The sequence below is a fragment of the Mustela putorius genome, unplaced genomic scaffold (genome assembly GCF_011764305.1).
Source record: "Mustela putorius furo isolate JIRA1106 unplaced genomic scaffold, ASM1176430v1.1 tig00003858_pilon_pilon_pilon, whole genome shotgun sequence".
Lineage (NCBI taxonomy): Eukaryota > Metazoa > Chordata > Mammalia > Carnivora > Mustelidae > Mustela > Mustela putorius.
Genome location: NW_025422010.1, coordinates 55,742,041 through 55,768,035, shown reverse-complemented (window position 1 = coordinate 55,768,035; position 25,995 = coordinate 55,742,041). Strand labels below are relative to the sequence as shown.

Below are 25,995 nucleotides of genomic sequence, written 5' to 3'. Positions count from 1 at the left end.
TCTGCTCATTTAGTGCCATGAATATATCTTGCCAGCCCTCTTTGGTTTATCAGCTTTTTTTAGACTGGTCTGACCTTATTCAGATGGATTTTCCTCTGTACATAAGGAATCTCTTCCCTCTAGCTGCCCTTAAGACCTCTTGTCTAAAATTATGATTGGTGAATTTCACAGTCAAGTGTCTGGAGGTCTTTCTAGATTTGTTGATCTTGGGGGATGACTTCTGCCTCTAGTTCCAGTCCCCAGACTGGGTAAATTTTCCATCCAGAATTTGTTCAACTCTATCTTCTTGTCTTCTCTCTTTCTCCAACCCCCTCAGTGATCACAATAATTCTGACGTTGGAACATTTTGTGGCATCATTTATTTCCCTATTTCTGTTTTCATGGCTTCTAAGCTGTTTGTTTCAGGCCTCCTCCTGATCTTTTTTCTCTTTGTGTTTTTTAGATCACTAATTGTATCTTCTGCCTTGGTTACCCTGGCTGTTATAGTATTTAGATTATATTGGTTCTCATTGATAGCATTCTTAACTTTTGCCAGGTGGGCCATCACTTCTGCCCTTAGAGTATCTATGTTGTCACTAATGGTTTTCTCCAACCTAGTCATTGCCTGGATAATTGTTACCCTGAATTCCCTATCCAACATATTGTTTATGTCCATATCCAATAGATCTGTGGGAGAGGGCACAGACTTTGAATATTTCCTCTGTTGGGTGTCCCTCCTCCTAGTCATTTTGTTGAGAGATGGTTGAGGACGTATGGCTGAATATATCAACCAGGATCCGGGTAAGGTACACCCTGGAATGCTTTGGAATAATCTGATGACCCCAACAAAAAGAAAAGGAAAAAAAGGAGAGAGAAAGGGAAAAAAAAACAAAACAAAACAGAGAAAACCCAGCCAAAATGAGCTCCCAAAGAAAGATTTATAAGGTATATAAACAAAAACAAAGAAAAGACCAACAAAAGTAAATGACAAGAAGAAAAAAAGAACCCATCCAAAATTAACCCAAAGATTAAGATTTATATAATACCAGAACAAAAGCAACTACACAGAAACACTGACAGAAGAATAAAATGGGAGGGTGCTTATAAATCCTCGATGTGGGCAAGGAAGGTTATTTTGGTTCTTCCTGGGTGTATCTTGATATCTTTGTTAAAGGACTCAACTTTCCAGAGATAAAGGAAAATTAAAACTGGTTTATATATAGGGGTAGTATTGAATAGGGAAAAACAATTACCTTGAAGCTTATATGTATATGATTATTAAAAGAGAAATGAAAACGAAAAAGTTTATGTATATATATGAAAAAGTTTAAGTTAAAAAGTTATTGTAGAATATGTTGTATTAAACCTAATTGTAATGGTAAGGAGTTTAAAAAAATTAAAAGAACAAGAATCATGAGAACAAATTGAAGGAAAAAAAAAAGTTGTATCTATGAAATATACAGATTTTTGGGGAAATACAGTGGGCTTAAAATATTGTTTTCCCCTGATGTTGGGGTTTTACAGTTTTATGGGGACCCTGTGATGGTTGTCCTCTAGTTCTTTTGGTTTGCCTTCTGGGGGCAGGGACTGCTGCATTGTTTTCTCATCAGTCTTGAGTCAATTAAGTCCAGTCCCCCTGGGTCATCAAGGAGCTGGGCTCTTTGGAGACTGGTTTTTCAGGCTTTTGTTCTCTGGAAACTTTTGTTCTTTGGCAGATTTTCATGGCATTTCAGAGGTTCAGTGGAAAGCAAACTGTCTCCCAGTCCTCCGCCTCAGAGACAAGCCTCTGTCTGCCCCACTCTGGGTGGTCCAGGACATGCAGACTCCCCCTCTGCAAACTCCACTGAACAGCACAGCCTCCTAGGGGCGGTTAGCACCTGGGGGCAGTGAGCACCCCCAGCCACCATCTCAGTTGTTACCCAGGGCCCCACTTGTCTCTGCACCCCCATGCCCCATCCTTTATGCTTTTACAATATTGGTCCAGGGAGCCCACTTCTGGTGGCTGTCCTTGCTGGGACTGCTGTCCAGAGTCCAGTCCCTGCTGGGTGTGGTCAGACCTCAAGGTTGTGCAGTTTGCAGAAGGCTGTTGTGGAGGGATTCTAACCAGAAATCATGCTGGGTTCTCTCAGGATTGGGTGGGAGCATTCAGACCCTTGGCTGGTTGTGAAGGCTGCAGTCCTAGACACCAGTGGTTGGCACCCACACCAGGCTCTCCCAGGTGTGGGCAGAAGAAAGAGTGCACTCCCTTGAGTGGTGGTGCAAGCAGCAGAAAGCCGCAGGCTCGGGGACCACAGACTGGAAGCTCTGCCATACTTTCTCTGGCACGGATTGTCACCAGTGGTGGCTATTCTGGGAACGTGGGCTCAGACCCCTGCCTATGACTGCATGTTTCCACCAGTTTCCCCTTAAGATCTTTTTCTCTTTTTGAGTGCTTTTAACCAGACTCCAAGTTAATGGTGGTCTCCAACAGGGCACTTTCATATTGGGGTATTACTTTCCAGTGGGTCACTTCTGGTGGCTCCCTCCCCCTTCTGTTTATCCCCTGATATCAGTCAGAGTGTTCCCACTCTGCCTTAGCTCTCCACTAATGTCTTCTGCCCCCATAGAAATCCAGAAGTGTATAATCATACATCTCAGGCTGATTTCATGGGTGTTAGGAGTGTTCTTGTAGATATTTAGCTCATTTAAGGGACCAGTTGAAACAGGGTCTCCTATTCTCTGCCATCTTGGCCCTCCTCTACAAATATGTTTCTTAAGAAACATTTGTGTGATTTAAGCCTCGCCGATATAATTATGTATAGTGAAAGTAGTAACATAAAGCATATTAAGAAAAAGAAGTACTTTCATCTTTTATTTTTATACACTATTTCACTAATTCTCTTCATTTTAGAGCCTAGATATTAGCTAAGTTTCAGACAAAGGAAAATGAATGTGTACCATTTTTAGGCTTATACCAAGAGACTTTTCTTTGGTCTCCTCCACATGATCATAGATGCATGTATATTCCACTATCCCACCAGAAACTAAAAGACCAAGTTTTATTAATTTATTCTCTCCAGTGAGGGAAATAAGCACCTTCAAATACAAAGGTTACAAAACCTGTGCCTGTCATAAAATCCTGACCTTGTTAGTTTCTTACGAGACCAAGTTTAGAATACCACAACTCACCTCTGACCATCTTTTGATGCTCAAAAGAAAAAAAAAAAAAAAAGTAACAGCCATTTTTACCTGGAAAGAGCATTGAGAGAATCCACTTTATTCCCAAATGTGGGATGGCAGATCATGGCTCAATTATATTTATGAAGTATATAAATAAATACATCTATGACCCCCTAGACATGGTACAGGGCAAAATTAGTAACTGACATATCACCCGAGAGCTGAAGAATGACTTAATCTTCAACTGGCTGTGTTTTCTTGCTGTAGAACACATTGATGAAAAGATTCTGGAGGCCAACTGGGGCAGGAAAGAGTACCTGGAAACAAAATAACAACCATCTGTATGTATGCCACTTATATCCTTATTATATCGCATCCTTCTGTCCAAACAAGCTCCTTCTATCAGAGGAAAGACATAAGGCTGCACTCTGATCTTCAGTAGTCACAGATGAAATCATCCAGACGCTCTTGAAAGAAAAGATAAATTAAAATACAGAGCCTACTTTTAATTACCTGGCTTTAATTCAAATTGCTTAGGCAACCTGTTCACTTCTCCTAGGTATGCCCCCAAGTTTTGATGGATGTACACAATTTATTTTCACTAGAATTGAGGCTTCATTTGTAACAATATTTGTTAAATGGATCACTGAGCTGAATAAATCTCACTGTGAAAGGCAGAGTGTGTACAGCTTGCTGTAAAGTCAAGGGCACAGGAGGCCTCTGGCAAAGTTAACCATCGTTTAAAGATGGGAGTCAAAAAAGGCAATTGAACATTGTGCTGGAAGTCTGAATAACAGATCACAATGGGTCAAGGCATGCTGGACCTTCACAATTTTATCCTCATCCTTTATGCTTTTATAGATCATAGCTTTTTTTCTTCTCTCTAAGCCACAACCAAGGTAATTTCTTCTGATCTATCTTTTAGTTTACTGACTCTCTCTCATGCAGTATCAAATGCTATATGTACCCCATCTGCTTTCTAGCTTCAAGATAATATATTATTCACATAGAAGTGTACAATTTTGTTCCTTTGCAAGCACACCTCCATCACTGGCAAGGTCTTTATTCATGTTGTATTGATTTACTTTAATATTTTATGCATAGCTCTTTCTATATTTTTGATAATTAGTGTATCTGAAGTTCTCAGGAGTTTCTGTGAAATTTGTCATTCATGATGGCTCATCCCCTGTATCTGGTGATTTTTAATTGTTTGTTCATATTTGATTGAAAATCATCTGGGACCTAGGGACTCAGCTGGCCTCAAATGATGTTAACACCCCTGTGGGTGCTGGCTTAATGCAGCTGCCACATTGTCTCCATGAGCTCAGCATTGTGTTAACAGTGTCCCAGGGCAATTTCAGTGTCCCCGTCTATTTACAATTCATCTTCATGGTATTCAGCTTTTCTTTTTTAACTTTTTTTCTTTTTTATAAAATTATAGGACTTTTCAGGATTTTCCTTACACTCCCAAGAGATAACAATGCAGTAAAAATGTAGAGAAATCTACAGAGATGGGGACCCTCAGAATATTTATTTTGCCACATTGCTATGGTATTGTACATTCTTGAGACAATGGATCCCTCAGAGAGATAACAGGTGATAAATTGGAACATAGAGTTGAAGTGCGGGATTACTGGCAATGTAAATATTTGTTTTCTTACCACTATGGAACACAAGTTAATGCCATTTTTCCAGTTAGGATTCCTTCCTTCCTTCCTTCCTTCCTTTTTCTTTCTTCCTTCCTTTTTCTTTCTTCCTTCCTTTTTCTTTCTTTCTTTCTTTCTTTCCTTCCTTCCTTCCTTCCTTCTTTCTTTCTTTCTTTCTTTCTTTCTTTTTTCTTTCTTTATAAGAATAAAGTAGTCTTACACTCTTTGTAAGGAAATTAAAGCTTAATTAAGATCGAAGAGCTTAATTTTAAAAAGATTTTCAGATGTCTTCTTATCCTCCCAAACCCAAACATCATTTTTTTTGAAAGTCTATGATAATAGGAAATATAACAGGTAAATTATTTTTTTTCTTTTCTACCACTTATTCCACTTGACTCCTTGAACAAGTTATAATTGTTCCGAGTTTCAATTTTTTACCTTTGAAAAAGGTATAACAACACCTTCCTAGGGCAGTGCACAGGCTTATGAGAAGATTGAAATCACATATTAAATTTGATCTTTCTGAAACTTAAAGTGACATGTCAATGGAACATTTTTATTAAGATAATTTTGCATAAAATCAGTCACTTAGAAGAAAACATTGAACATTAATTACAACAGAATTCATTTTCTGTACTAAGTGGTCAGGAGGTACAGATTGGAAGCCAACTTGGTATTACCGTTACAGTTGAGAATGAGGACTAAAGAATTAGCCATCGCAAGTCTCAGGTGTTTTATCAAGAATTTGGGAAATAATTTTATTCTGCAATAAATTAATTTGCAACAAGATTCTTAATATTTTTAAACACAACAAAGCACACATCAAGAAATCATGGCAGTAAACCGAGCTCTCATATTATCACTGGCTGGCTTTCCAAATTAATTTGCGTTCACTGTGCCCTTTGTAGTCAGTCATTTGCTTGTATAGTTATGAAATGGTACTTTGCTTTATTTGATAAAAAAAAAAAAAACTAAAATAGTTAGTACTCTAGCAGATTAGCTGCCTGAAAGGTAGTGCTTGAGTTGAACAAAAATCATCTCTTCAGGTTCTGACATACATTCAGACCTCAAGGTTTTACTTGATGTCTCATTTCCAAGGCTAAATGGAACTACATTTTCAAAATTGATTTTTATAGTTAATTGAATTAGCATTTTAAAAACTATTTTATGTCAATTTATTCAAGTGACTCTTGTGTAAGTAAAAACATTGCAGAAAAAAAAGGATCCAATTCTTTTTAATATAATAGGGCCTCTTAAAGATGCACTAACAGTTTCATTGAAAGTTATGCTGTATATTTTATTTATACAAATTGCTCATTTCTCTAACTTTTGTAAAAAAAATTCTGGAATCTATAGTAAAGAACAGCTTTACAAATATGCAGTAACATTTTTCAGCATTCTCATGTAATCTGATTTTAGAGATTGCATCTAGTAGCCATAATTATCTTTAAAAAAATGATAAAAGTTTCAGGTTAGCATTTAGCCTCAGATTGTGTGTGTGTGCATATGCTATAATACTCAATATATATATGCAACTTGAAACATAATATATATTAAATTTGTATAGTAAGCTCTTTTTCCTTTTCAATTTTTGCCTTGAAAATCATTACAGGTAAAATGCAACTGCTGTATAGTGATATAATCTGTTTTAAAAAGATTACTTCTGAAGTATTGATCACACATTTAGTATACTGCATATGTCAGATCTTGGTATTAAAAAATAGTGTTTACTAACAAAAAAATACAGCATAAAACAGGGGTGAAGCATATCATTTTTACAGCTTATAAAAATAAAAACCATTACCATTCTTTCATGAATTAATGCGATAAAAATGTAAGAGTTAACATCTTTGGGTATGAGTATGCTATACTTCTCAACATTCTCAATCATTACATAGCTATTGCTGTATTTGTTTATAATTGTTCAGATGAGCTTCAAATAATCAGATAACTAATATCTAAAGTTGAGTAGAAAGTTTATTAATACTCATTTTATGAGTAGATATCACTGACAAAGCAATAGTATCCTATCTATATTACTTTTTAATCTCTGATGGCATCTTCATTTATAAAAGGTTAAAGTAAGCTACTATAAGATATTGGAAGTACTTTGAAGTCATCAAAACAAGAGTACAGGATAGTTTTCATGTTAAGTCAATATTATTAGTTCCTTGAAATCTATAAATTGTTAATTATACATCTGCCACTCATGACTGACAAAAACTTGGAACTCCCTAGAGTCACACTCTAGTTCCTCTGGTCTATTTCCTCCGATGTCTGGAAGATTTCTTAACTAACATTCATTATTGTCTTACAACAGATCTCCTCGGCTCCCACGAATTTGTTTTCTGTAATGAGGCTGGGATCAACTAAAGACCTTCATCTTCCACTCAGTCAGGATCAGGAGTGGGAAATAGTTGTTCCTTACTTGTAATCCCTCGAGCATCTGATATCCTTAATTCTGAATAGTGACTGAACTGGTTTGAATTAGACCCCAACGTTTAAAGACCTCATAAAACTGATTGTTTTTGAGTAGTGGCTTCACTCAATTATGCCAATTGTCTCTGAAAATTCTTTCCCAATTTAGGACACTAATTGCATGTTGTTTTTTTTTTCCTTAATGCACATTTCCAAAAACAGAAATTATCTGTGTTTACCATATAACAATACATATAATCAACCTTATTATATAATTTCCATAATTTTCCATAATAAAGCCTTACATTTTTTACAGCATTTTACAGTTTACACAGCACTTTCACTTAATCAGCTCACAAGCCTCTGCAACAGGATAGTAATTAACTCAATTTTAATCATGAAGATATAAAGGTTCAGAGAATTAGAATGGCATCCAGGGCATAGCAAAAATGTGCTAGAACTGGCTTATGACCCAGATTTTATAACCGCAGAGCAGGGCTACTTCGTGGTAACCACACTGAGAGTCAAGGCCAAAGCTCAGTGACATTCCATAATAAATAATTCAAACTCCATAGTCTGTGAGAACAGTGAAATCACATCTACACAATAAAAATAAAATGACACAATTATTTAGATAGTTCAGCTAAATGCTTTCCCCTTAATACCAAAATTCTTCTCCTTAAATTAAATTAAAATTTTAAAGCAAATAAAATATTTCTCCCTTCAGTCAATATCAGAGAGTCTGGTCTTATGGCTTATCCATAATTTGCCAAAGGACAATAATATATTGACATTCATAAGATAATTTTGGACCAGTTTTTTTTTTTTTTTTTTTAATGTTGCTTTGGACATATTTTCCAATGCCTTCCCATCACACACACACACATACACACACAGGCACATGACCTTTTGCAGTTTAACTCTGCGCCTGTACAAGCTGACATAACGATGAAAAAGTGCCAGAATGCCATACATACTGGCTGTCTTGTTCTTGCTTGAAACATTGCCCCTAGAGTTGTACTTTACAATGGCTGCCAAATCAGAGTCAAATAACTCCCATTTTTCTTGAGGGCTTATCCCACTCCTCTGAAACAATTTCAATCACACTCAAAATGTATTCGCTATTACTCCTTTCTTGCTCTTTTGGTTATGTTGATGATTAGCTAACATTTCTGCATTAGTTGTGCCTGCCAGACTTTCATACACCACCATACATACAAATATACATTATTGATAATTTTTAAAAACTTTATAATAACTGAAAATGAATTTCCTTCTCTATTGTCATATATACTGTATGTGCCTCCAGCCATCCCTGAACAGAAAGAGTTAAAAGTTGGAGCTTTCTTATTATCAACTTTAATTAGATCAACTGTAAATAAACCTTTGAATAGTGATTTAAAAACAATTAGGTTAATTAAAACAGTCTGTAAGTCAATCATGTCAAGATTGAAAGTTTGAAGATTAGTATTTACAGCTAGTGCTTAAAAACTTTAAAATATTTAGATTGCTTTTGCCTCTTGCAATATATCTAAACTTATTTTAAGCTTTTAAATTTTAGATTTAAAATTTAAAATTTAAAATTTGGATATAACAAGTCTGTTTACATGGAAGTTCTTTGGGCACAAATATCACTCATATTTTATATAACTACAGTTTTTATATGAGAATAATTGCCAGTGCCTGTTCATCATTAGTGTGGTAAACGTAATTGTGCATGAAGCTAAAATTTTAATTTTAAAACATCCTCAGAAGGCAGAGTGAAAAGGCAATCATACCTAAATATGATTGCTTCCTGTCTGTGTCCTTCATTTACCTAACCCCACTGTGGTCAGCCTCGGGTGTGAGCTTCCAGTCAAAAAAAGAAGTTTACCAGCTTCAGCTAATGGCTTACAGAAAGATCTACTCATTGCCTTCACAGAGGTGATCTTTTCTTGTTGTCTCCTTAATTTTGGTCTGCCACTGACCTTAGAGATTTCTAACATAGAAATTGATCTGTGAATCTAGAATGATAATTTAGGCTTGATCTGCAAACGCCCACGTTCTTGATAAGATTTAGTTTGCATAGTCTTTATGCTGATTTAGAATTATGCAGTGATAATTCAGAATTGGGGCTTGGGCATACTTCCTTGACATGGACGGTAACAAGTAAAATGCAAACATTTTTAAGAAATTAGAGTGGCAAAAACATGCATTACTTTGTGCACCTTGTTTCTAATGGTGGCCCCAGATGGACAAATGGAAAATATTTAAATTTATTGGCTTCCCATACTACAGTCTTCCCTGGAAATTATTAAGCCTTTACTTCCCACAATGAAGTGGAGCCTTTGTATTTGTAGCTCCAAGGACTTCATAATATGGAGTATATATGCATCTATGTTTAGGGGTAGGATAGAGCATACATTTCTTTCATGTCATTATTTGATATTCTATCAAATATCAAATATATAGTCCTACTATATTTACTGTCATGAGGTTTCCTTTACAAAGCAATACAAGGAGTGAAATGTTGGTAAATATTTAAAAACTGGCTCTCCAGGAAAAACAGGTAGTGTTTGCTGCTTTCCGTGGTGGTCTCAATATTACCCCATGGCTAACTTCAATCCACCAAAATGATCTCTCTAGAAGGAGGGTTGAGAAGAGATGTAGGTCATTGGTTCTTAGGAGCTGGTTCTAGCTGGTTCGATACCACTGAATTTTAGTAACTAGATAAAGGTTTTTATATAAATGTTTTTAGAGAATGTCCTAAGTAGGTTCAACCTTGATTTTATCAATCAGCTATTCCAGTGCCTCTCACATACTGTGGAGATAATCATACATAGCATTAGATTTTAGAAGAAAAAGGAAAACAAAAATAACCAATTCACTTCTATTACCAGTAGGCTTAGCTAGAGTGCTTCATATCAATATCCTATAAATTAGGGACATTCTTTCAGCCATCTCAAGCATTTTGAAAAAATACCACTGAAGCACGTTTATTCTGCATTGATGTGATTGTTCACACATAAAAGAGCAATGGGTATATGCAAGAATTTCAAATCTTTATTTAAATTTGAGCTTTTCTTTTCCCAATCTATGACTGGCAAATGTGAAAGAAAAAAAAAAAAAAAAGAAAAAAATATATATATACTTGAAAACAAGAAAAAGCCAGGTGAATCGGTGAATGATGTGATGTTTCTTTTCTATAATACATTCAAACCTCCATTTAGTGATATGTGCAACGATCAGCAGTTTTGACATCATAATCCAAATGTACTAAACTATTTTATCTTCCTGCAGACAACAAGGGGATTATTACAAAACTGTTTTCTCAGCACCTTGCTGATTTAACACCTATATAATTCCTACACCACACTCTGTTTTTCTTGAACTGGGTAAGTGTACTATGTATTTTTTTTTTTTTATTTGAAAAACTTACATATGTGACTAAAAGTCATGAACAGAATCTTTTACTGTTAGGAGTTTTTCATATATGTGCATATTAATTCATCAAGAAGCACATCTATCTAGTCCTGAAACAATGTTTACAAAACTTTATTCAAATGAAAGGACTGTTTGTAGATAATCAGATTTATTGAATTATTTAGTTTGATGAAGCTGAAGGCCACGTTCACATAGTTTATTTCTAAAGATGAACTGAAGGTTTACAGAATCCTAGTTTCTCCTCATGTAATCAAAATATTGATATTCTGATTCCAGTGTTTGCCTTTCAGAAAGAAGCACTTTTAAAATGTAGTTTCCTATACAGTGTCCACTACCTGTAGATTTATTAGTAACATGATAAATTATTTTTAAAAAGAGAAATGAAAAAAAAAATCCATTCTTATTGAAATACATGTACATTAACTAGTGCTATTCCAGGAAAAAAATGATAGGTGGAACTATTATAGTCATAAAGTTCTTATCCTAAGAAGCCTGTCTCAAATTTCAGCACGTGATCACTGGAAATTGCTCTTCTCATTTTGGCACAGCTAAACCAGTACAGAAATCCTACATTGCTTGGTTAATTCTTGAGGAACAAATTAGCATCAGAATTTAAAGATGGATTTTTGAAATCTATAGCATTACATTGTTTAAGCTATAGTGAAAAAAAAAAAAAGGTCTTTTACTCAATCTGTTTATAGTAAAGGAGGCTGGGGAAAACAAATTCTCAAAAGTCTTTGGAGCATATAGAACTTATGACCTTGAAAAATCTTGCATCAAAAAAAAAATCAATTCTGAAACCTTTCTAAAATTCAAATATTTTGTTCCACTGTTTGGTACATTCTAATGGCTCAGATGAACGACTGCTATGTCCTTGTCGCTGCGCTCCTCTCTGAGATGTGAACAGCGGCAAAGCTCAACCGCTCGACTATTTTGTTCTCCATTTCCATGCTTCCTTTCCTTCATGTAGCTCAGACTGGAGAAAAATCAGCATGTTCTGACGAGTTGAATGCTATGAGGCAGTCAGATGGACCTGAATTCAGTGGAGATGGGAGCTCCAAAATAAATAGAACACCACGTGTCAAATAAAAAAGAAAGGAAAGATAGTCTCCTGTATAAATCAGAAGAGATAATCAACATCAATGAATAGACAGCAACTTTTTTCATACCTACACAAGCATCTCAAAATGATGGCAAACTTTAAGAATGGTTTACCTTTTTCTTATTTGGAACACTTCATAATTTGTTTGCAAAACAACAGTTGATGTTGCCTTACACCAAATTTTATTGGCTTGTGTTGGAGGTTTGGGGAGATTTTTCTAAGAATTTATATATTGCTAAATGAAATATATTTGCTACCCAACAGCAATAAAATGCTGCTGGATTCTATAATCTAGCAAGCTAAAAGCATCACTGTAAATTAAATTTGTCCCAAGTTTTGATATGCAAGAAGTTCCAGGACTTTTCAATGGCTCATCGAGTTGTGTTCTTCTCATGGGCAGTGCCGTGAAGGTAGGTACAGGGTACGCTTGGTTCACGGACAACACAGGCCACTACTTACTCATCGAGGTTAGGTGCTTTGCAGGTATCTGAGAGTTGCTATCTATTCACAAACCACTGAGCATTTCGTTTTATCAAAAAGCCTTCCAATGCTCAGAGTCTGTGGTCAGTGCAGTCCCTTGGATAAGTCAAATGAAGTAAGTTATGCTTCACCAAGGCAAAAACCTAAACAGTTAAAAATGGAGAGATATTTACAACCGTTTTCTCTAGTAAGTCGAGTTCCTGTTTTCTTTATGGAGTGGGGTTTTTTGTCATTTTTTGTTTTTGTTGGGTTTTTGTTTGTTTGTTTGTTTTTGTTTTTGTTTTTTTGCTTTTACTTTTTATTCAGTACATTTCAAATTAAGGTCCCGGGGCTATGAGTACAAACTCTCCTGGCCGGTTCCATACATATCTGCAAGTCGTTTAAAGCGAGGCCCCCAGTCACTCAGGTAGTCATAATTCTGGTCAGAGTTTGAGCTGATGGAATCCAAGGAGCTGAGGGATTCGGCCACGGAGCCATTTCCTTCAAACGCGTACGTCTGCAAGGAATCGTAGGGGGGCGCACAGGGATCCACATCAGCTTCTTTCAGTCTTTCCCAGATAAATTCTCGAAAAATGACGTTGTCTGGGATGCTTTTAAAAGTGGGTCGACTCAAGAACTGAATTTCTGGAGTCACGTCCCTCCGAGTCTTGGTGTCTCTGATGACGTTCAGATTTCTCAGGGCGGCCATGTCGAACGCTTCCGTGTCTTCCTCCCCGCCCCCCTCGTCGTCGTACCTCACGATGTTTTCTCGGATGTCTCTCTCCTCGTCAAAAATGAGAGGCTCTTTTTTCCGTCTTCGCATGGTGACGATCAGGAGGATCAACACTAAACCGAGGAGACAGGAAAGGGAAAGTTTCAGTAAATCCCCAGCTGCCCCCCACCATGGTGAAATTGGGCCTGTGACCTTGACTTACAGATTTCCTGCTCTTTACCGGGAAATGAACTGACCGCCTCCCTGCATGGGAATTCAACAGCGGTAGATGTGCTAAAATTGCTAAAACGCCTTTAAAATAGGACACTTTTATACATCAAGAAACTCTTTTCCACACCTGTTCAGAACTGAGGTCTCCCTCTGTAAGGCAACCTCCAAAGTATTTGTTGGAGCAAATTGAAGGGCCACTTCAGGATAAATACAGTAATTTCAAAGCTGGGCAACACAAAGGTTTTTTTGTGTTTGTTTTGTTTTGTTTTTGTTTTTGAACTCCTTAATTGCGGGAAAGGTAAAGTGACATTCATAAATGTTTTAGGTCTAATTTAACTATTGCAATTTTAGAAGAAATGGATTTTAGCATTTGGTCAGGTTCTTTGAAGAAATGCCTGGTACTTATCTAAGAAATTCCATTGTTAAATAAAACCCAGTATGTCAGGCCATATATGAAGATCAAAAGCTTTTCTATAGTAAATTGAGTCTCACTTTCAGGATGAAATACTGAACATTACACATTCTTTACACATTCTACCTGGGGAGAGAAGTTGCGAGATTTTCAGCTTAGTCAAAGATAGATTTATCACAATTAATAAATAATAAAGCATATGGTTGCATTAGAAAGCAATGGACACCAAATACACTGGCTTTTTGGGTTTCAAATATCTGAATATACTCGTATTTTTATAAGTATACACTACTAAGAAAGATTCTGTTTCACTCAGGCTATGGGCAACTGAATGCTAGCTGAATTAGGAACATATCAGATTTCATGGGCACTTGAATTAAGTTTAAAAAAAAGGTATTTTTGAATTTTGGAGTTCAAAATACATAGAGAATTATTGTTAATTTCCTTTTTGTTACATCAGCCAAATATATATATTTTTTGATGATCTGAAAGGCCCAGAGGGACCATTACTCTCAGCCTGCTTTTGAAAGACACTTAAAATATTTATATTTAAAATGTCTTATAAGGTTTTAGTTTGGCATTAATAATACATTTGAGGGGTGCCTGGGTGGCTCAGTGGATTAAAGCCTCTGCCTTCAGCTCAGGTCATGATCCCAGGGTCCTGGGATCAAGCCCCACATCGGGCTCTCTGCTCAGTGAGGAGCCTGCTTCCTCCTTCCTCCTCTCTCTCTGCCTGCCTCTCTGCCTACTTGTGATCTTTCTCTGTCAAATAAATAAATAAAATCTTTGGAAAAAAAAATAATAATACATTTGAAAATAAAAGAAATAAAGCCAAAAAGGACATCAGTGTAATTCAGAATAATTAAAAACAAAGACTAGAAGAGACATACTCCATCCCCTACCTCAATCTGCTTAAAAAAAAAAAAAAAAAAAAAAAGAAGTCTAAGCACTTACTTAAATAAGGCCTTTTTTTGTTGCAATGTTCTGGCATGGGCCTTGAAAACAAATATATAGCTTTGTTGTCAAAATGGCCCTGGATAAAAGTTCAGCCTTTTCACATATTAGCTGTGTGATCCTGGGCAAGTAATTTAAACTAATGGAGCCTAGCCACATAAGATAATTACAGACAAATGTTTCCAGGGTAAATTAGAGAGATTGGGGAATAAGGTAAGGAGAGGTATTAGAGTGACAAGTACTTCTTTGTGTGCCAAAGAGAAATTTTCATTGTTATCCTCTGACCGAGAACGTGAACTCAACATTTTTCCTCTGACCCAAGAAAAACAATGAAATGAGGTAAGAAAGTAGAAGGTGTAGCAAACATATGGCAAGGCACATGTACTAAAGACTGACTGAGAGACAGAAAAGACAGTAAAGGTGAAAAATGAAGGTCTGCAAATACGACTTATCATTTGGCCCTCAGGGTAGTTCTCTGGGGAATGTGTGTTCTTGTTTGACGGTGGTCTGAGGCATGTGAAACATCCTGCCTGTGGTCAATGAATAAAATGCAATAGGTGGGAATGAAGTATCCTCTACTTCCAACTGCCCCAAAGCCTTTGCGCTTTCTAGAACACTATGAGCCTAGTGCTCTGTATAAGGTCATTGAAATACAAGCTGAGAGCTCAAGTGACAATTTTCTAGTTCAGAGAAAGACACGCCAGTAAATTTTAAGACATATGGATAAATAATATTTTAGATTTATGTATAAATATAGCTTCTGAAACTTTTTATATGGTTCTGCCCAAAATAAAAGTCATTGCAACAGAGGGACAAGGTAATATTTCCTCAGAAGTCAGATAGAGATAATGGAAAGGTAAGCATCAGAATGATGGGTGGACAGGTAGAGGCAGGAATAAGAGAAATCTGTCACCCACATTGGAAGCAGAATTGAGGGGGAGCAAATATCCAAATGAGTGCAAGAGGATACAAGAAATGAATGGGCATCAGGGTGCCTGGGTGGCTCAGTGAGTTAAGCCTCTGTCTTCAGCTCAGGTCATGATCTCAAGGTCCAGGAATGAGTCGCGCATGGGGCTCTCTGCTCAGCGGGGAGCCTGCTGCCCCCTCTCTCTCTCTGCCTGCCTCTCTGCCTACTTGTGATCTCTCTCTGCGTCAAATAAATAAATACAATCTTAAAAAAAAAAAAAAAAAGAATGGGCATAAAAGTGAATGAGGCTATGAAGAGAGTAAGATATTATGTAATAATTAGTTGTTCTTTTAATTTAAAATCTTTTAATTTAAAAATTAAAAAATTTAATTTAAAATTTTAATTTAAAATTTAGGCAAAAATGTCAAAATTTCCAATTCTCTTTCCTTCATATAATTACAATGAATCTTTTCATATATATATATATATATATATATATATATATATATATACACACACACACGTTTTACTTATACATATATAGGTATATATATTTATGTTACATTTTGTTTTATATGCTATTTTAACATAAAACATATTTCTTATGTTCTATTGTAAATATATTTTCATGCTACAGAAAAACTTACTTTTTAACACTCAAGCATAGTGCTCAGTAAAAGTGAAACATGAAAGAACCCATAGGTGTGTCAGCCCTCAGGTTCAGTACCTATTAGGGATATTAATATCTTATAGAGTTTATTTTATTTCTCAATCTTGCCTGAAGCTGAGAAAAATGAAGTGTTTTAGGAGGTTAGAAAATTTAACATTTCAATGACTTAGGAGAATATTAATTTCTAACTGCATGAGCCCATATAAAAAATAAAATTTAACCTTTACATAGAACAAGTATTAAGTGCTCTTCAGGGTCTATGGAGATAATCCCTGTATTAAAAAGAATATTTTCTGCTTAAGTAAGCACAAGATTATATAGTTTAAGAGGTTTTTCTCATATGTCTTTTCTGTCATATGGATAATACTTATGAGTGAAGACAGAAAAGACCTAGTCTAGACAGCGTGGCACTTATAATGTGTTGTTCATGAGTTTATATACGGTTAACAAATGTGTGTTAACCATTTATTACAGGCATTGGGTGTGATGATGTAAAGTTGCACACAGAAGCAGGCAAAGCACATTTCTTCATGGAACTTATAATGACATGGGCAGGCTATTAATCAAATAGCAAGAACTAAATGTAAAAGTAAAACGATGATAATTATTCCCAAAGAAGAAAATATGATCTTTTAAAGGTCTATAGTAGAAGAAACAGATCCACACAAGGCAGATTTACGTGCCCCTGCAGGCTGAGGCTAGGTGATAGGGGAGATTATACTTGGCACAAACGAGCAGTCAGCAAAGGCTGGAGCTGACAGGGCCGAGGAGGAGGGAACGAGGTGGGAGATAACCAATGTGGCTTAAGGACCACCTCCGTGATTATCTATGCTCTTAAAAAATCGTACTGACTGAACTCAGGAAGAAGGGAAAAGAAGATGTTAAGAAAGCAATTACAATGCTACTGCGATTTCTGTGTTGTAATTCAGTTCGTTAACATTCAGCATTTTCAGTCTCCCAGTCATGCAGACAATAGTGCTGGTGATTGGCAAAACTGTTTAACAGAGAGGATCTCTGCATCCAAGCAGCTCAAACGTGGTAGCTCTGTATTTACAAAGATAAATGTATTATAAATCATGATGTAATTCACTCAGAGAGAGGACACACATACACAGGTACACAGGTACTAAGGAGCCTGCAGACCAGAACAGCACCATTCTCCCAAACGGAAATAAATAAAAGGGAAGACGAAGAAAAACACAGATGTGTAAAACACACAGCACACTCTACAGCAGTGGACCCTTCTATTCTCAGCATCACTGTAGTCTGTGACAGATACACATCCATTTTTACTTAAATCCTCTTTAAAGTATTTCAAGTCCCACTTAACACACTTCTTGGAGGTTAACCATAGCATTATTGGTCATGATTATTAAGAGGCCCCCTCTCCAACAAACTTCCATCGTCAAATGTCTTACTCTCTTGAAGACAGCAGACACTTGAAAAGTCATTCGGGTTTGTTCTAGAAGTACTTATAGTGTATTCTCAGCTGCTGAATTCAATGCCCGATTGTTATCCCAAGTCCTCGGCAATGAATTATCTAAGCTTGCAAATGTCTGAATGCTCAATATTCAGTTTTGGTCCCCAGAACATTTGCACAGATGTGGCACAAATTGGTACTACGGCTAGATAAGTCTTCTTATAATAAAGAAAAACTATTCCCTTTATTTCAAATTTTGAATCAATTCATTTAAAACCACTCAGTTATGTGAACTACTATCAAGACAGTTCTTTTCCAACCTAAAACTCTATAAAAAGTTCTTGCTTTAAATCAAATTGCAAGACCTTAAATACTGTTAAATATCACTTTGTTGAGTTTAACCTACTATTTAGAGACTCACCAAAAGTTAAAACCTAAATTTCTCTTAATTCAACATTTTTCAACATGATTTTCAACATTTCAACATTCAACATTGATTCAACATTTTTTACTGGGCATTGATTTTCAACTGTAATCCTTATAAGGTCAGTGATTTTATTCCCCACAGATATATCTTGAGCACAAAAAGCAATACTTGATAATAAATAAGCACTCAAAACATATTTGTTAAATATAGTATGGGTTGGAGATATGCAGGTAACTCTTGCCATTGTGAAGTTCAGTATTTTATATAAGAAAATATAACTAGTATATGATGCAGCAGATTATATAGCAATATAATGCATGCTAGGTAAATATGTATGGGAAGGTATGCTTTGGCCAGTTTGCTCAGAGAAAGTCTCACAAAAGAGATGATGTGCAGTAAGACTTGAAGGATAAGCTACTGTCACCTAGAAATACCATTTTCTCTCTGTTTCTGTGAATAATCAGAATTTCTTATTAGTCAATAAAATGGCTGTCTAAATCTTCACTATCCAACATGGTAGCTGGTAGCCACACGTGGCTATTGAGCATCTGAAGTGTGGCCATCCCTATTTGAAACATGAACTGAGATGTGCTTTTAGTTTAAAATAGACGTGATGTTCAAGACAATTGTTCATGTTAAAACTGTTCATGTAAACTATATTTTTATAGATTACATGTTAAAATTATAGGTTTGTTAATACTGCATTAAATATCTTATTAGCATTTACTTCCTTTGTTCCTTTTTAGTTTTGCTAATGAGGCTACCTGAAGTTTTAAAATTACATATGTAGTTAACCCTTGTGAATCATAATATATTTCTCTGGACTAAATGAAATCTTAATTCTGTGTGATCTTAAGGTATACTGCTCTAAAATTTTATTGCCAAATGACATATTGAACAGCAAAGTAACTATTATACTACAATTATTACTGTCTATTAGGTATAACTGAAAAATGACCTACTTTAAATGAAAAATCTGCTAGTACAATCTGTATCCAAGTTGAATATTATAAATATTATAAATAATTATCCACATCCATGTGCGAGCAGAACTTAGCCCTTCAATACCTTTGTTTTTCAACTCCTCACTATCTTTTGATCTTGTTGATTTGCATAAAGATTACTAAAAATCTGTTAATTTTCTCCATTTGCCACTAATTAAGTTTCACTAATTTTCTTTAATTTTGAACTTGAACGTTGGTGGCTTCAGATCAGAAACAGCCATGACAGAAATATTTCAGCTCTTTTCAGGGTCACTTCCAAATTCCCACCACTTTCTCCATGCCTGGAGCTACACCAGAGTTCTATATTCTCACCAAAAAAAATAGGTCATTAAGTGATAATTTTCCAATCCATGATTTATCTTCAATTACACTCAATGTTACTGACTTTTCTTTTTTATAAAAGCCTATTTCACATTTCTATATTCTTATATCCTGATTGCCCTGAAGCCAGAGAATCTGAGTTTTTTGGAGTATTCCTCCAAGACTAAGGTCATCAATGGTCTTGTTAACATCTGCCCAATCCAAAGGGCATTAGTCAGCCCTTAGCTTACAGGGTCAGTCTATCATATATGACATAGATCTTCAACCAGGAAAAATAATACAAGTGAGTTTTCTTGAATTAATAGACTATTACAGGAATTCTTACAATTTAAAAAAAAAGTTTTACTCTCTCCTCTCAAATCATGCTCTGGTGGCTGCTCTTCTCTAGGTAGTACCTAGGGTAAATATTTCTCAAATTCTGTATGTGGCTTCTTTCTTTTTCACCCAATACTCTTTCAACATGAGCTCAATGAAATCCAAAAATTCAACTATTTTCTGTATATGACAATTGGTGAGGTCTTTGACATATAAATCTCCCATGTACATTAATGATTAGTCGTAATTTTTACTGATAACAAAAACAATATGGGCTGCTCAGAATATAGTAAATACTTAATACATGGAAACTGTAATTTTTAATTATTACTATCACTTATTTTACTATAACAACTTTCTGCCCAGGGGCACCTGGGTGGCTCAGTGGGTTAAAGCCTCTGCCTGGGATCCAGCCCCACATGGGGCTCTCTGCTCAGCAGGGAGCCTGCTTCCCCTTCTCTCTCTGCCTGCCTCTCTGCCTACTTGTGATCTCTCTCAGCCACATACATAAAAAAAAAAATCTTTAAAAAAAAAAAGACAACTTTCTACCCAAATATAGTTTCCCAGATTTTAACCCATTAACTTCAATCTGTTTCAATTTGTGTTTTCTCAAAATAATACCCAAACCAGAAACTTCCAGGTCATCTTGAACTCTAACTTCACTTCCTCCTTGTATTTACCTCTTACTCATCTCACTACCTTAATGAACCAATTATTGCATAGTGTGTAACTCCTGAAGTGTACCTCAAATCCCCCACTTAAACCCACATTTAAAACACTGACTCACACCTGGTCTAGCTCTAGCTCCAGGCATCCCACTAAAGCAGCCGCAGCCCAGTATTCCCCAAGATCCCTAGTTTCCCAGACAAGCAAAAACTAAAGGAGTTCATCACCACTAAACCAGACTTCCAAGAAAAGTTAAAATGTCTTTAAGTGGAAAAGGCCATAACTAAAAATACAATACATGAAAGAAAAAAAACTCACTAATAAAGCCAAATATATAATAAAGGCAATGGATCGGCCACTTAAAAATCTTGTGTGCTAAATTAAACCAAAAAGATGTAAAATATGACATCAACAACATAAAATGTGGGGGGGGGGGGAGGGAGAGTACAAATGTAGTACTTTTTTGGAATGCACTGGAAATTAAGTGACTATCAGCTAAAAACAGACTGCTACATTTATAATGTTGGTATACACGAACCTCATCCTAACCAAAACCAAACCCACAAAAGAATCTAACAAATCCAAAGACCTACAACGGATACACACACACAAAAATAAAGAAAAACATCAAACCACAAGAAATCAAAAGCAGAAAGAAACAGAGAACTACAAAAACAATCAGAAAGCAATAAGTAATAGTAATAAACATATACCTATCAATACATTTTAAATGTAACTGGTCTAAATGATCCAATCACAAAGTATACCGTGGCTGAATGGATAAAAACAACATCCATTTATATGCTGCTTCCAAGAGACTCACTTTATATCTAAAGGCACATTCAGACTGAAGGTGGAGGGGTGGAAAAAGATATTCCATGAAAATGGATATAAAGCTGGATCAGGACTCATATCAGATGAAATAAACAATATTAACATTTCCAAATACCTATGCACCCAACATATGATCACGTAAATATGTAAAGCAAATTTAAGCCGACATAAAGGGAAAAACTGACAGTAATGGAAAATAGCGGGGGGACTTTAACAACCTACTTACATCAAAAAATAGATCATCCAGATTGAAAAATCAATAAAAAAATTGGCCTTAAACAACACATTAGACCAAATGGCTTAACAGATATATAGAGAACATTTCATCTAAAAACTTCAGACTGCATTTTTTTTGAAGTGCACATTGAACATTCTCCAGGATAGATCACATGTTAAGCTGCAAAACAAGTTACAATAAACTCAAGAAGATTAAAATTATATCCAGCATCTTTTCTAACCACAGTAGTGTGAAACTAGAAATCAATCACGGAAAGATTTCTAGAAAAACAAAACATGTGGAGGACTAAAGCACATGCTACTAAACAATGTGTCAATAAATAAATCAAAGTTGGAAATAAATACCTTGAGACAAATGAAAATAAAAATGAAAACACAGCTTTTCAAAATCCACAGGATACAGCAAAAGCAATTCTGAAAGTTTATAGTGATATAGGTCTACCTCAAGTAAAATCCCAAATAAACCATCTAACTTTATGCCTAAGAGTAGTAGAATATTAACAAGCAAATTCCAAAATTAGAAGAGAAAGGAAATGATAACAATCTGAGTGAAAATACATTAGATATTTAAAAAATAGAAAAGATCAATGCATAACTAAGAACTGGTTTTTTTGAAAAGATAAACAAAATTGATAAACGTCTAGCCAGAGTTTTCAAGAGAAAAACACAACCATACAAATAAAATCAGAAAAAGAAGTTAAAATGATACAACAGAAATAAAAATGATCATAGCAGACTACTATAATTATACACCAACAAATAGAAGAACTTAGAAAAAAATGATAAATTCCTAGAAATGCAAACTTTTGAGATTATGGAAAAACAGAAAATCTGAATAGGCCAATTACAAGTAACGATACTGAATTAGTAATTAAAAAACAACAACAACAAAAAACTCTCCAGAAAATGAAGAGGAAGGACTGCTTCCAAGTCCTCTATAAGGCCATCATTACCCTGATACCAAAACAAAAGATATTGAAAAAAAAAATTACAGGTCGATAACCCTGATGAAAACAGATGCAAAAATCCTCAACAAACTATTAGCAAACCAAATTCAGCATTATGTTAAAAGAACTATACCCCACGTGGCACGTGAATGGTTCAGTTGATTAAGCGTCTGACCCTTGAGTTTGGCTCAGGTCATGATCTTGGTGTCCTGGGATCCAGTCCTGTAATGTGCTCCCTGCTCAGTGGGGAGTCTGCTTATCTCCCTCTCCCTCTACCCCTCCCTCTCCTCTCCTCTCTCAAATAAATAAATAAATCTTAAAAATATAAAAATTATGCCCCATGATTATGTGGAATTTATGCCAAGGATGTTTCAACATCTGCAAATCAATCAACATTATATAACACATTAAGGAAAATGATGGCTAAAAATCATATGATCTCATTAGATGCAGAAAAAGGAACTGACATAATTCAACATCCATGTATGATAAAAAATCAACGTGAGTATAGAAGAATCACACCTCAACATAAGAAAGGTCATGTATGTCAAGCCCATAGCTAACATCATACTTAAGGGTAAAAACTAAAAGCTTTTACTCTAAGACACAAGGCAAGAATGCCCACCCTGGCCATTTTTATTCAACACAATTAGTCACCACAATTAGGCAAGGGGGGAAAAAGGCATCTAAATTGGAAAAGAATGAAACTGTCACTTTTTGCAAATGACATGATACTGTATACAGAAAACCTCAGACTCCACCGAAAACTACCAGAACAAATAAATGAATTCAGTAAAAGTCACAGAATACAAAATTAGAAATATAAATACAAAATACTGAATACAAAATACAGAAATAGGTTGCATTTCTCTATACTATAACAAGCTACCAAGAAAGAGAAATGAAGAAAGCAATCACATTTACAATTTTATTTAAAAAAATTACTTAAGGGGGCACCTGGGTGGCTCGATGCTTAAGCAGTCTGCCTTCGGCTTGGGTCCTGATCCAGAGTCCTGAGACTGAGCCCCGCATTGTGCTCCCAGTTCAGCAGGGAGTCTGCTTCTTTTTTCTCCCTCTACTCCTCCCCCAGCTTGTTCTCTTTCTCCCTCTCTCAAGATAAATGGATAAAATCTTTTAAAAAATTGCCTAGGAATAAATTTAACCAAGGAAGTAAGAGACCTGTATTTTGAAAACTATGACACTGATGAAAGAAATTGAGGATGGCTCAAGTCACTGGAAAGGTAAACCATACTCATGGATTGGAAAAATATTCTTTTAAAATATCCGTACTGTCCAAAGCAAACTACAGATTCAATGTCATCCCTTGAATTACCAATGTTAGTTTCCACAGGATTACAACAAAGAATCCTGAAATGTATATGGAACCTCAAAAGACCCCAAATAGCCAAACCAATCCTGAAAGTGAACAAAGTCAGAGGTGTCATGCTTCCTGATTTCAACCTATACTAGAGAGCTATAGCAATTAAAACCGTATGGTCCTAGCACAAAAACAGACACATAAATCAATGGAATAGAAAAGAGAGGCCAGAAGTAAATGCACACAACTATGGTCAATTTATGACAAAGAAGACATGAATATACAACAGGGAAAAGACCATCTTTACAGAGGATGGTGCAGGGAAAACCTGACCACTTTCTTAGAACATAAACAAAAAGAAATTCAAAATGGATTAAAAGACTTGAATGTAAGACCTGAAGCCATAAATCCCCTAGAAGAAAACATAGTAAGCTCTTTGACACTGGTCTTAGCAATATGTTTTTGAACCTGTCTCCTAAGGCAAGAGCAAAAAAACCTAAAAGAAGCAATTGGGAGGGGCGTCTGGGCGGCTCAGTGGCTTGGGCCTCTGCCTTTGGCTCAGGTCATGATCCCAGGGTCCTGGGATCAAGCCCCACATCAGGCTCTCTGCTCAGCGGGAAGCCTGCTTGCTCCACCTCTCTCTCTCCGCGTGCCTCTCCTCCTACTTGTGATCTCTCTCTCTGTCAAATAAATAAATTAATTAAAAAAAAAAAAAAGAAGCAATTGGGAATACATCAAAATTTTTACACAATGAAGGATAACATCAGTAAATGAAAAGGCAATCTACTGAATGGAAGAAGATATTTGCAAATCATGTATTTGATTAGGAGTTAATATCCAAAATATACAAAGGACTTACATACCTTAATATCAAAAACAAAAAAGCAAACAACCCAATTAAAAATGGTTACAGAACGTGAATAGTAGTTTTTCTAAAGAAGACATACAGATAGCCAACAGGAACATGGAACATGAAAAGATGCTTAACATCACTAATCACCAGGGAAATCAGATTCAAATCCATAAGATTACCTCGCACCTGTCAGATTGACAACTGTCAAAAAAACAACAAAAAAATAAGTGTTGGCATGGGTGTAGAGAAAAGAAAAGACTTGCACACTGTTGGTGGGAATATAAATTGGTGTAGCCACTATGGAAAACAGTACAGAGTTCCCTCAAAAGGTTAAAAATACCATAAAATCGAGTAATTCCACTTCTGGTTGTTTATCCAAAGAAAACCAAAGCACCAATTCAAAGACATACATGTCTTGAGGCACCTCCATACTTTGTGTTCCCTCTCTCTCTCTCTCTCATACATATATATGTATGCGTGTATATGTAAATATACACCTACCTACACACAATGGAATATTATTCAGCCACAAAAAAGAATGAAATCTTGTCATTTGCAACAACATGGATGGGTCTAGAGTGTATTATCCTCAGAGAAAGACAGATACTGAATGATTTTATTTATATGTGGAATCCAAAAAAAAAAAAAAAAAAAAAAGAAAGAAAACCAAAAACAGAAACAAATTGAAACAGACTCAGGAAATAAACTGTGGGTTGCCAGAGTAGGGAGTTAATAGGAAGTGGGCAAAATAGGTAAGAGAGACTAAGTCGTCCAATCCTTAAGTTATAATCCTTAAGACCTGGAAATGTAATGGATAGGGAATATAGTCAATAATTTTGTAATAGTTTTGTATGGTGATAAATGGTAACTAGATTTATCATGAGGATCATTTCATATAAAAATATCAGATCACTATGATGTACACCTGAAATTAATAGGATATTGTATGTCAGGTATACTTCAGTTAAAAAGACAAAGACTAATGGTGGTGAACTGTGCTTAATCTAATTAGTAGATGAGACATTCCCCACCCCAAGTAGGTAAGACTGAAGCTGGTCTAAAAGGATAGTGTGAGCCCAACAGGTGAAGGGACTCAGGAAAAATCTTTTTGTAACAGAGAGGCATGTTTGAACCTAAGGGAAAGGCAGCGATGTGGCTCTTCCTTCAGGGTGAGTGAAGGATTAGACGGGCTGATACCTTCAAGAGGTGAGCAGGTGTCAGAACATGTCTTGCTTTGTGGGCCATGAGAACCATTTGGATTTTATGTAAGTACATTTGATGCTTCTGAAATGTCTCAAGCAAGGAAATAATCTATGTTTTAAAAAGTGAAATGATAGGAAAAATACAGGGGTGCTAGTGCAGTCTGATGATCAAAGACAGATGTCATTGGAAGTGACATCTAAGCTAAGATGTAAAGGGTGAGAGAATTCAACTTGTCATTTTGTCTGGATCTATGTGCTGTAGAATCGGAGATATATGCAGATCCTTAGTCACAAAAGGCCAGAATTTGAACTTGTACTTATGAACCTACTCTATTATTTATAGCCCCAAAGAATAAATGAAAATTTATATTTGATACAA

At 35.7% G+C, this 25,995-nt stretch overlaps 1 protein-coding gene across 1 annotated transcript in view; it reads right to left on the bottom strand.

Annotated features, from left to right (window-relative positions):
• Nucleotides 1–4,947: 4,947 nt before the first annotated feature.
• Nucleotides 4,948–25,995, bottom strand: part of CDH7 (cadherin 7) — a 127,071-nt gene continuing 106,023 nt past the window's right edge. The window contains exon 12 of the mRNA XM_004745610.3: nucleotides 4,948–13,032. Coding sequence (XP_004745667.1) covers nucleotides 12,539–13,032 — 494 coding nt within the window. The 3' untranslated portion in view covers nucleotides 4,948–12,538. The remainder of the gene's footprint in view (nucleotides 13,033–25,995) is intronic.